Source organism: Myotis brandtii, unplaced genomic scaffold, assembly GCF_000412655.1.
Source record: "Myotis brandtii unplaced genomic scaffold, ASM41265v1 scaffold82, whole genome shotgun sequence".
In the NCBI taxonomy this organism is placed as follows: Eukaryota; Metazoa; Chordata; class Mammalia; order Chiroptera; family Vespertilionidae; genus Myotis; species Myotis brandtii.
In genome coordinates, this window is record NW_005371324.1 from 10,464,656 (window position 1) to 10,477,559 (window position 12,904).

Genomic DNA, 12,904 nt, shown 5'->3' on the forward strand with positions numbered 1-12,904 from the left:
AATTACTATTTGACTGCTGGTGGGATTTTTATTAAGTCATATGGTTTAGGATGCTTTTCTATTTTTTGTATTAATCTTTACGTTAGCATTGAGTTTTGGTAGCATTGATGAAAAAATCAATCACCTTTAAATCTGAAAATTTGGAAATGGCGATAGCAGTTTTTACGCCAAAAATGTGTGCGTCAGTTTTAGACTTTGTTTTGGCAGCTCTTACTTTAAAAAACTAAAATATGTTTTTGTAAACACTGTATTGAAGAACAATTATCTAAGGGAGAGGGGATTTTTAAGTGGCATTGTTTTCATACTTGAGTGTGATGAAATCCTTGATGTCAGTGCGCTTTAGCTAAAGACCACCAGGAACACACTTGTGGTAAGGAAGGTGACTTACTTCTTACACTGAGGGACCAATGTACCATGGAGACCCTGTGGTGTCTCATTACATATCCTGTAGTCGGAACTGGACTTTGGTTGGGTGATTTTGGAGAAGTTATAAGGAATGAGGGGTGTCCTTTAGACTTGATGCTGAGACCATTCTATGACTGGATAAATAAATCATTTCTAGCAAGCGAGGGATGTTTGACATTTTATGGATTGTTATACAGTGACCCTTTTCTCTTTTCATTTAATAAAATTATGAAGTAGTCTTGCTTTTTCGTATTTATCATGGTCTCAGAGTAATCTGACCTCAAGCTGGTGTTCTACCAGATTCTGTATGTTTCTCCCTCCCTCCACCCCAACCTGTTCCCTTCTTCCCCTCTTCCTCCTCCTCTCCCTCCTTCTCTTTCTCTTTTATCCAAAAGCAATTAAAATTGTTTTAAAATATATGCTTAATTGCAGAATTTACGCCCCCCCCCCCCCCCCCCGATTTTACAGCTATAAAGATGTGAGAGATTTCATTTGGACAAAAAACAAGAAAGTTAGTTTTACCTTGTAGCTTTGCCACAGATAACCTTGCCCATGATTGGTTGCCTCCTGCATGAACCCTAACCAGGGCCCGGGCCAGGGAGGAGCCTGCAACTGAGGTACATGCCCTTGACCGGAATGTATGTGCCCTTGACTAGAATCAAACCCGGGACCCTTAGATCCACAGGCCGATGCTCTATCCACTGGGCCAAACTGGCTAGGGCTTAATTTCTTAATTGTATTCTCACTTTGAAATAGCCCTCTCCATCTGCTGCCTGTCACAGTGGAAGCCACCCTACTCTTGCCCTCTTCATTCACTGCAGTTACCTTTGGCCTCTCTGTTCATTCTGCTATTTCCTTGCAGTGAATACCTCCTCCACAGAAGAGGCAGAGTGATCTGTTCAAATACATTAAGATATATCACAAAACTCCTCTCTGAAAGTTCTCCCCCACCCATTGCAAGTCAAGTAACCCTCAGACTTTAGCAGATCCTGAAGGACTCCTGCTTGCCTCTGTGACTTCATCATGGCTTTTCTTTTCATCTTGCCACTACTCAACTGGCTGGCCTTTGCTGTTCTTGGAAATAATCAAATGCATTCTTGCTTTATATCCTTTAGTCTAACAATTCCCCTTATCTGGAATCATCAGTCTTTGTAAGTCTGGCTCCTTATCCTTTATTCCTTAGAGATCAAACCTATTTCCCTATTTGTAAGTTATCTCTGTCTAAATTAGCTTCATGTACTCTGTCTTTCTTTTATGTTATTTGTAGCACTTATCATTCATCCATTCATTATTCATTTGTTCTATTGTGTGGTACTCCCTTTCCCATCTCACTTCACTCCCCACTTCACACATAAGCTCTGAGTGCATGTCTGTACATTTCTAAGTGTGCAGCCCCTAAGGAAGTACCTGGCACAAAAGACGGGATTAACCAAGATCTGTTTAGTAAATGAATATGCTTATGAATGAATAAATGAACAAGCAACCAAATGAGTGAACATATATTCTATACATATGTCTGTTGACTATTAACAAGAGGAATGCTTGTTAGTTTATTATTTAATTGAGGTATAGCTATCTGAAAAAAAAAAGTCAATCTCTTTCTCTGGAAATACGCCTTAAAATATAATGTTCTTTTGAGCATGGTCTAGGACTATGGTTTAGATGGTATAGCATCCTAATGATGTTTTCCTGATGCTTAAAATAATATTTGGATGCATTTCTCTGGAGTGATTCTAATGTAAATATGGTTTCATTTATAAATGTCACAATCAAATCAGAACTTTGGGAGAGGTGAGGTGGGTTGAAAAATAGCCTGGGTGTTAGAAATTTCCGTAGAGTCAAGATTCATTAATTTATAGGTGAGGGCCTACATATAAAATACACATGGTATTATGCCTATTAAGTTTGAAAATAATTATAATTTATTTTACTATTTGTTTTCCCTACTTTGTATTTCTTGTTGTTGCATTTAGTGTTCGAATTTGACAGTAATTTAAATTACCTCTTTTATATTTCAATTTAAGGATTCAATTTCTATAGACATAATATCAAGGCCTAAAGCATAGTGTGTGAATGTCGTTTTGCAGTGGAAGATGAAATGTGGTACTAAAATGTTATGTGGAGGGCAGCAAACAGCCAGCCTTGGTTTGGAATCCCTCCTGTAATTAATACTCCAGTATTAACTTCTCCTTGAATCTGTTTCCTCATCCAAAGAGTGGGCATAATATTTGTGTTCAGGACTGTGTTGAGAATTCAGCTGATGTATTTACGTTTGTGGCATGGTGCATGTAGCATTATTAGGTTGGGACAATTGTTAAGTTCATTCCTTTTTCTCTTTTTTCCGTCAACAGCAAAAGGGAGGTATTTGACTTTCCAAATACAAATGATTATTATTCTGTGTAGATAATATGAGTGCATAAAGTGTATAATATTTGACATTTTTTCTATAATCAAAGCTTGACTCTGTAATTTGCAAAGAGCATCAACCACAACAATATCAATGGTAATAGCAAATGTTTATTGTTTGCCATGTGTCAGACACTGTCTTAAACACCCTATATATATTACTAACTTTTTAAAAATATATTTTTATTGATTTCAGAGAGGAAGGAAGAGGGATAGAGAGATAGAAACCTCAATGATGAGAAAGACTCACTGATCAGCTGCCTCCTACACACCCCACACTGGGGATCAAGCCTGCAACCCAGGCGTGTGCCCTGACCAGGAATCGAACCATGACCTCCTGGTTCATAGGTAGATGCTCATCCACTGAGCCATGCCGGCTAACTAATTTATTAATATCACAAAGCCCATGAGATACTAATTCCCATTTTACAGATGAGTAAACTGAGACACAGACTTTTAAATTATAGGGCACATCGGCACATCTGGGCTTGAAAGATTCTATACTTAGGCATTAAAAAAATGATACTTAAAAACTGCTTTCATTCTTCAGCTAGACTAAGTAATCACCCAAATATATCTTGACACAAACTTTCCCATCCCCATCTAGCTGTGAGGGACTCTAGTTTTAGGACTTGACACCCCATCTTTCTTTGTGCGAAGGAAGGAAGACAAGAGAAGCATCCCAGTTTGAGGGCTAGTTCTGCTTGAGAGTCATGCTATATGGGCAGCTGTTGATAAAAGAATTATGACTTTTATTCTTTTTAATGTTGAGAAATCATGATTATTTGGGGTGAAAAACAAAGGGCACACAAAATATAGATTCTTTTAATATGATTATATGTGGAAATACTGGGATACTGCTTTTCACACAAATGTGTTTGTTAGCAGGAAGGGTATAAAAGAACTTTATTATACTTAACTGTTTTACGAAGCATGTTTTACTGATATGTCCCAGTGCCCATTAAGCCTCTTTATAGCTTTGATCTTGTTTAGTTTTCCTGCTTTTCATTCCCAGTTCTCCTATGTCATTTATCAGTTTTTAAATATTTGAATGAGATCTTTGTTTATTTTAAGGTGATTTCTTACAGTTTCTGGCCCAGTTAGCATACAGTAATTTCAGGCCATGAAGACCCCTACTGAAATTCGAAAGACCATGAAGTCTTTGTAGGTGATCTTAAGATAACATTGTTCTTGGCCTTATGATGAACTGTATATGTGTATCAGCTTTGAGACATAATAATTACTTTAGATTTTTTTAGGCTTTGGTTGCACTTAATCTTCTGGTTTGATGAAATGTTAGAGTATAAAGGAAATAAATTTTCCATCTTAAAAATGTTTTATGAAGCTTTTCTCTCCCTGTGGTACTTCCTGATGGCCTGATACTATGTCACGTATAATTGGATTGATACTCAGCCTGAATACTTCTTTCTCTTCTTGGCAGCATGGGGTAACCTTGGAAATGTTCTGAAGAGTCAGAGCAAAATTTCCGAAGCTGAAAGCGCCTATAGGAATGCTTTGTACTACCGTAGCAACATGGCTGACATGCTTTATAATTTGTGAGTATGCATTGCTTTCTCTGGTTTGGTTCATCTTTGAAACCTGTGGCGAGAGGGACTATTGATTTAACTGCTGGAGACGGAGATGATAACTGTTTTCTGAAATAGTCTTTTCATTAATCATACCTCAGAGACTAGTAGGTGGATGGTATTTGTGACTTCCTTGTTATGGGCCACCTCATTGATATTCATGTGTATTGATGTGATACAACTGAAGTACTGTGCCATGTAACAAAAATTGGTTTAAATGCTTTTAAATTTTTTAAAAATTTGTTCCATTAATACTTAGATGGGTTCATAAAATAAACCTGCTATGGTTGATAATTTATATAATTGATATCTTGACTATTAGTAATAATAGATTTTATCCTCTATTAAAAAATTGCTTCCAAGTATATGCAGAACATGTATTAGTGAATAAGATAACGGCTCTTCTTTTATTTGTCCCCTCTCCAGTGGTACTAATAATTAGGTTGGGATAATTGGATAATTTAGAATATTTGTGTACATTGGATTAGAAAAATCCCTAGGGGGAAAATTGGTTTTGTTCTTTAAATAGAAAGTCTCTAGGGGTACAGTGAGATGTGAATGGATAAATGCAAATTAACCAAAATCCCTTTTTTGGCCTCTTATATTTATGACACTTTTGTTTATAAGTAATAGAAACGTAGTCTAAACTTGCTTAAACACAGAAGAGGTTTTATTAACTCCCATAACTGAAAATTCCTGGCGTTAACTAGATGTGGCACAATTAGATCCAGCTGCTTTATTATGTTGTAAGAATTTGTCTACATTTTGTGGCTCTGGTTCCTCTAGGTTCGCTTCATTCTCTGTGGAACTCTGTCTATATCAACGGGAAAGATGATTCTTATACTGTTATGTGTATAACATCCTGAGTCCTCAGTCTCAGAAGAGATTGTCTTGGTGTCTCTATTAATCCTGTAAAAAGGTCTTGCTATATCTTCCTGGGGTTATGTGTCCTCTCTTGGATGAAACACTGGGCAGTGTGGCAGGGGCTATAAGATACCACTGTTGACAGTGCCACTGAAGTTGGAGTGGAGTGGAGTGGAGTGTAGGGGAGGGGAGGGAAGTGGAGTGTAGGGGAGTGGAGTGGAGTACCAATTCCCTGCTGGAAGAGACCAGGCAGAATAAGATGTCACTGCTGTGACTAATGAATACTATGTAATATTGACAATATCAAAGTTATCTGTCAGCTCTAATTTTTAGTATGTATTTATGCCTTGGTTGCATCTAAGTCTTTTGTACTGTCTAAATCTAAAAACACAGATAAAACGATAAAATAAAAGTTAACAGGAAAAAAGATTTAGATTTTTAATGTCAAGCAGACAGGGTGAGCTCAGTTTAATTTCCTGTTTATATATTTACCTTGTTTTTGCTTTGTTTTTTATCTTGATTGTTGAAAGTATTACATATGTCCCCTTTTTCCCCCTGCTAGCCGGTCCCTGCCCCCCACCCCAGGCCTTCACACTGGGGTCTCAGTCTCACGGCCTGTGGTCTACATTAGGTCAGCGTGTGTTTTGTGTTGACCTGCACAGATTTAATTTTTTCTTTTTTCACCTGGAAGGCTTTCAGATGGGGCACATCCTTTCCAGCTTGCACAACCCCTGTTGCTCTCTGCTGTGTTTCACGCTCACCAGATATATCACCATCCTTTTCCCTGAAATAATTTAGTTTACATCTTTTTTTTTTACTTGAATAAATATATCTTGATATTCCTACAAAGTCTTTTCCCACATCTCCATCTAAATATTGTGATGTAACTATATTATTGATTAATAGAATCTTTATTTCATGAAAAAAACCTTATCAACTTGATAAATTTACACAAATGTTCCTTTTTTATTTTTTATTTTTTTTTTGTATATGAAAGTAATGTTGTCAAAGGGGCCTCTTGCCTTGCAATATGGGATGATAGTTTTCTTATGGTGTTCATTCTTCATACATTTTGCGGGAGAAAATAAGCTGAACAACTAGCATCTCTGTTTTGATCTTATTTTTCTCTCTTTTATCCACAGTACTCTATCTCTTGTAGATACCTGTTGGGCATATTGTTGAAAGAAAAAAGGAAATGTATCTATCTAGGCTTATTCTTTTCTGAGAAGAGAAATTTATTCTGTTAGATAAATTCAATTTACATGTAATCTAAAAGTTGCACCTTTAAAACTCCACTATCTAGATACATATATAAACTATGAAAGTATATGTATATACCTTCCCAAACCCTAATGAAAAATCCTTGTTGGAGAAATGATTGCTAACAAGTAACACAATCAGTTTGTCCCCCCCCCGCCCCACTAAATGTAGTAAAATCAGCTATGTCATAAATGCCATAGATAGCTCCATAATATTTTTACTAATAATGACAGGGTTTTATTTTTTTTAAACCACATTTAACTGTTAACTCAAAGGGAAAGGCTTAAATTCCACAAGAAGTGTTGGCAATGATTTCAACGTATTAGATTATGTAACCTATGTCATTGACAGAAATCTGATATTCAATAATTATATTTCAAAATAGGGAATTTTTCAATGGTTTTTAAAATCAAATATCAATAAAATGCACCAAGATAGGTCTTTTACAACCCATAATATTATAAATATATGATATCATATTTCTCTAGGAACAAACTTTTTCTTTTCTACCTATTTATATAGGTAGGAAGTTTTCTCAAAGATAGTTTAGAGAATATTTGGGGAAAATTTTTCTTTTCATATGTATATGCTATTTTTAATACACAATTCTCTCTGATGTATAGAAATTGCTCCTTGTTCTATTTCAAATCCTGTAAGAAAATGAATTTGCTTTGCTCAATCTTACTAGTAAGTAAACTTAACCTGATAATGCTCCTTTGTGGTAATAGCAGGTTTTAATTACTTTTCATATCATCAGTTATAGTTATGTATCTTAAAGATGCTTTATGACCAAAGCCTGAAATGAATGAATATGTATTAGTTGCATGAAATACTCATATTCACTGATGAATTTTAAAAGCTTTTGGAAATTATACACTTCTGTTAAATCCTGTACTTTTAGTCAGTAACCTAGATTTTTTTAAACGAATTCAGTGTTCATAAAGCTACTGCTTTGTAAATTATTAAAATTTTTCATATTGTTAGAAATTTTTACTAGGGAGATATATGTGATTATGTAACTTCACAAAATAGATCCAGAGATATGGAACAGACTGACCAATCTCAAGGGAAGAGGGGAGGTGGGAAGAGTTTAACAAAAGAATTTATATGCATATATGGATAGCCCATGGACACAGACAATAGTGCAGTGAAGGCCTGGGGAAGGGAGCAGGAGCAGGGTAAAGGTGGCCAGTGGGGGGAAAAGGGGACTTCTATAATAATTTCAACAATAAAGATAAATTAGAAAAAACCCACAAGCAATCATTACTAAAGGGAGGTACACCAACATTGACCAGCCACAGGATGATTCTAGGAGGTCAGAGAGAATCCTAAATTAGTACCTGTATATTGAATTTTATGTTTAAATTTAAAAAAAAATATGACTAGCACATTTAAAAGCACATATAAATATTGTTCTATGTCAGGATAGATAAAAATTATTTGAAAAATTATTAAATAAATACTTGTATAAATGATATTTGGTTATATCAGAAGTTGGGCAGCATTGCCTGATAATATCTTCAAACTTTGAAGACAGTTTTTTTTTTCAGTATTAGTATCAAGTTATACATGAGAGGTGCATATAAATGGTTATATATCTTTTTAATAAATGAATGGGATTATATTGATTCTTTTTTCTTGATAGCAATTACTTGAATTACTTACATATACGAAGCACTCTTCTTAATTCTTTACAAATGTTATCATAGTTTGTCTTTAAATGAAGCCTACAATATGAGGAAAATGAAACTCAGAGGCAATTTCTCTAAGGTCACACAAATAGTAGAGGAGCTGGAATTTGAACTTAAGAGATTAAGAAAAAAGTTAACTCTATATCCATAAAGTCACATTTCTACAGAATAAACAAAAGGTGTGAGAAAAAACCCTCAATGTATATCTTTCAAATTCAGAAAAAACATTAATTCAAATAACCTTTACATGTAGAATATTTGAAATTAAATCTAATAGAGAATATAAATTAACTTTTTATGTCAGTTACTCTGTTTACTGTACTCATGCTGTAGAATTTTGTTAGAAAGATCATCAGTGGGTTTGTAGCACTGAGGTAAGAGTTGCTTTGAAGAAGAAATTGCATCAAAAAGCCTTTTTAAGTGTCTAAATTATTCCTGGCCAGTGTGGCTGAGTTTGTTAGTCATCGTCCCATGCACCATAAGGTTGCAGGTTCCATTCGTGGTCCCGGCAAATGCCCAGGTTGCAGGCTCAATCCCTGATAGGGGGCATGCAGGAGGCAGCCTATCAATGTTCTGCTCTCACATCGATGTTTCTCTCTCCCTCTCCCTTCCTCATTCCCTAAAATTCAATTTTTAAAAATAGTTCTTAAAAACATAAACAAATTCATTAATTATAAACTATTGATACCATGTCGATCCATGCTTACAGATAATAGTCACATAATGTGAAATTTAAAGTGGTACTTACTTCTACTCTTAGTAGCAATAGATATAGTATACTCATTGCACATCCTTATATTCAGCCTTCTATTTATATTGCCCAATTTATTGAAATGCATTACTTCACATGACTAAGTTTTTTAAATACCTGGTATAATAGATCTTCATTATGATGCTGGTTTTTATTTTCAAGTATAGGAAATTTTCAGAAACAAAAGAGATGGGCCATTGCTTAGTGATTTACACTGTCAAATTTCACAAATACATAGTCAACTTTCAACCTTGTAACTACACCACTCACTGACATTTGAAATAGAATTGATTTCTAGGCTGAAAAATACTCAGCTGATGTTCTTTCATTGTTGCTATAGATTTGTCCCAGTCACTTTGTTCCAAATGGTATTTAAATAATAATTCAATAGAACATTAAATATTTCATTAGGGAGTTGATTTCAGAATGCAGGTAATAAATACAGGGTTGGGTAAAGGTAAGTTTACAGTTGTTCATAAGGAAAATAATGCAATAATTAATAAATAATAATTCAAAAATAAACTCTGTTTCACATACTCACAACTAACTGTAAACCTACTTTTGCTATACTGTGTATAATGTGGTTTAATCAGTTTCTGATTATCTTACATAACAGAGCAGATCATTTCTGTGGAAAATAGAGATTTTGCCACTTTAAGCTAGTTGCCTTTTCTATGTTAAAAGAATCTAAGTAATTATCCAATCTGAGAAGCTAGGAAAGAAACAATAAAATAAACTAATAAATTTAAAGGAAATAAAAAGAAAAATGTTAATAAAATATAATATATGAGCTTGTTCTTTAAAAGCTGAACAATTTCTGTCAATGGTAATATGGAACAAAATATAAAATCTCAAATATACAGCATTGAAAATCAGAAAAGGGCTACAACTAGATATATGGAAAGTTAAAATAACAAAATGTAATTAAATATATGAAAGTCTTAGATATGAAATCTGTAGATGAATGCTTTTTTGGAAAAATAGAAATGGCCAACATTGGCACAAGAAGAGGTAGGCAATCTGAATTAAAAAAAAAACCTCAAAATTTTGAAAACCACATTAAAGAATCTTTTCCACTAGGAACCAAGTTAGGGATTTCATGAGTTCTGTCAAATCTTTGATGAAGTGGTATTTCTTGCACCTAGTTGCACTTTTCATTTATTTTTGTGAAGCTAGATAATGCTGATAGCAAAGGTCTGATTAGATTTAACACCAAAAACAAAAAGAGAATAGTAACTCCCCAACACCCGCTCCCTCCAGAAAACCCAAAACAGAACAAAAAGCAAACAAGCAAGAACAAAATAACAGGACCAGGACAGGCCAATTATACTTATTAATATAACTGTTGACATGTCTTAAATTTAATGTAGTGGATGCAGCAGCATATTAAAGATTAAAACACAGCTATCAGATGGCATTTATTTTTAGATTTATGGTATTCAATATCACCATTCAGTTATTCTATTCTTTTAATTTAAAAAGTCAGAAGAGGAAAAGTATATGATCATCTCTAGAAATGCCATGAAGTCTTTTGATCAACATCTGCCTCAGAGAACAAGACTTATCAATAAGCTGGGAATAAATAAATACTTGTGCAACATAAAGAATATCTGTCTAAAGTTAATATTGAAGCACAGTGGCCATTTTCATTCATATTCAGCTTGTTGATGTAGTGGCAATTTCTTATTGATTATTGTATCTTCCCATACTTATAGGAGTTCTAACTATATTTGTTAGTTTTATAAATGAATTATTAGATCCATATCAGAGCAGAGAAGATCCCATTTGTCAATGTAAGTGATAAGATTAGTAATGGGTATTAGATAACTACGGTTTTTGAATTGTTTAAATGTATTTTGATCCTTATCCCTAAACTAGTTGAAGCTATAAAGCCCCTTCTTGAATTAGATATCTAGAGTTATTTTTTTTTTTCTTGCAATTTCCGGAGCAAACACATTCCTATTAGGGTTGCTGTGTGTAGTAGTTTGCTAAGACTGCCATGACATAGTACCACAAGCTAGGTACTTAAAACAATAAAAATGTATTGTGTCATGGTTTTGGATGTGGACAGACTGAAATGAAGGTGTCCACAGGGCCATGCTCCCTTTGAGACCTGGAGGGGAATTCTTTCCTGCTTCTTACTGTACTTTGCTGGCTTTTTGGGCGTTTCTGGGCTTACAGCTACATAACTCTGATCTCACAATGTTTCCCCTGTGTTTCTCTGTCTTTACATCCTCAGGCTACCAGTCATAGGATTAGGGGCCCACCCATGTTAATTGGACATTTGACATCTGCAGAGACCCTATTTCCCCCAAATTTCATATTCTGTGGTACTGAAGGGTTAGAATGACAACGTATCTGATTTTGAAGAGACAATTTAACCAATAACAGTTGCCTTTTGGGAGCTTCCATTTAGGAGAAATAGAGCTCAGACAGTGGATTTTCATGGGGGAGGGGACTGGGTAAAGATTCCTTTATGAAGCTAAAATTTTGCACAGAATTTCAACAAGTTTATATGTTTCATGATGCTAAGAACTCTGTCCTAGAAGGAAGTATCTTAGGGGGATGCAGCAGTGGGGAAAATGGGTGCAGAACTGATACATTTATGTGTACATGCAGGGCTAGGTTTTGAAAACCTTTGAGAGATTAAAAGGATCAAAGATTACAGAATGGAAGTGGTGCTCTGTGACATGAAGCTGAGCCATCCTTTGAGTTCTGTTGAAAACTAACAGGAGAAACTCATGAGAAGTGAGGACATGAAAATAAAAGAGAAAGTAACTGTAGGCCAAATGGCAAGAGTTCAGGACAGGGTTTCCCACCACGTTCCCTGGATGTGTGTATGTGTATGTGTATGTGTATGTGTATGTGTACTAGTATGTGTATTGTGTATATGTATGTGTGTTTTATTCTGGGGACAGAGGAGCAGAGAAGGGTGTCCAGGGGATACTAGGTAAGCAGACTGGTCTCCTAAAATTAGAGGTTATCAGACAGGAATACCTGGAAGTGCCTGGCATGTCTGATGTAAAGGAAATGGAGCTGAGAGATTTTGGTGAAATTCCATTGCCTCGGGGTCACTAGGGCTCTGGGTACACAACTCATCTGGCCCTTTACTGATTCCTGGAATTTGGGGGGGGGGGGCGTGCAGCTTGTAGGTACCTACCTGTTTACATGGCAAGAACATTTTAAACTGGTTGTTCCTGCTTGTTTACATTTTATTTTTTGAAAAATATGCCTGATTCAAAATTTTTGTTTTTTGCTCTGATTTTTAGTTGAACTTCTTAGAGTTTTCCCAATGATGTCATTTTCTCATTGCCTAGGAAGCCTCTGCACATACTATTTGTTTTGCCTGCAGCATTCTCTGCCATCTTCTCCGTTTCTGATTTGTTTCCACCCTACTCCCCATCCTTTCTGCTTGGCTAATACCTCAGCATCCTTTATATCTCAGCTCAAATATTTTCCTAGGAAGATTTCTTGATACCTCTCCTTTTTTCTGAGTTGGAAGATAGGTACTTCTACCAAATCTCACCAGAGAAAGTACTACTTGGCTCTTTTTAGTCTGAGTCCTAATAAGGGAAGATTTCTTGATGCCTCTCCTTTTTCTGAGTTGGAAGATAGGTACCTCTACCAAATCTCACCAGAGCAAGTACTACTTGGCTCTTTTTAGTCTGAGTCCTAATAATATTTGTGATACCATGTTCCTCTTAATTAGAGCATAAGCTCTTTAAAGCCAGGGGAAGCTCTTTCTAGCCCCAGTGCCAAGCACAATGCCAGGCAAATGGGCTTAACATTATGTACATGTTGATGAATAAACTAGTGAGCCCTAACCGGTTTGGCTCAGTGGATAGAGCATCGGCCTGCAGACTGAAGGGTCCCAGGTTTGATTCTGGTCAAGGGCATGTACCTTGGTTGCAGGCACATACCCAGTAGGGGGTGTGCGGGAG

At 35.6% G+C, this 12,904-nt stretch overlaps 1 protein-coding gene across 2 annotated transcripts in view; it reads left to right on the forward strand.

The window, feature by feature from the left end:
• The window catches only part of TMTC2 (transmembrane and tetratricopeptide repeat containing 2), a 423,041-nt gene that overhangs the window by 241,999 nt on the left and 168,138 nt on the right, over positions 1–12,904 (forward strand). For both annotated transcript variants that reach the window (XM_005884159.2, XM_014531683.1), the window contains exon 4: positions 4,253–4,367. In XM_005884159.2, coding sequence (XP_005884221.1) covers positions 4,253–4,367 — 115 coding nt within the window. The remainder of the gene's footprint in view (positions 1–4,252; positions 4,368–12,904) is intronic.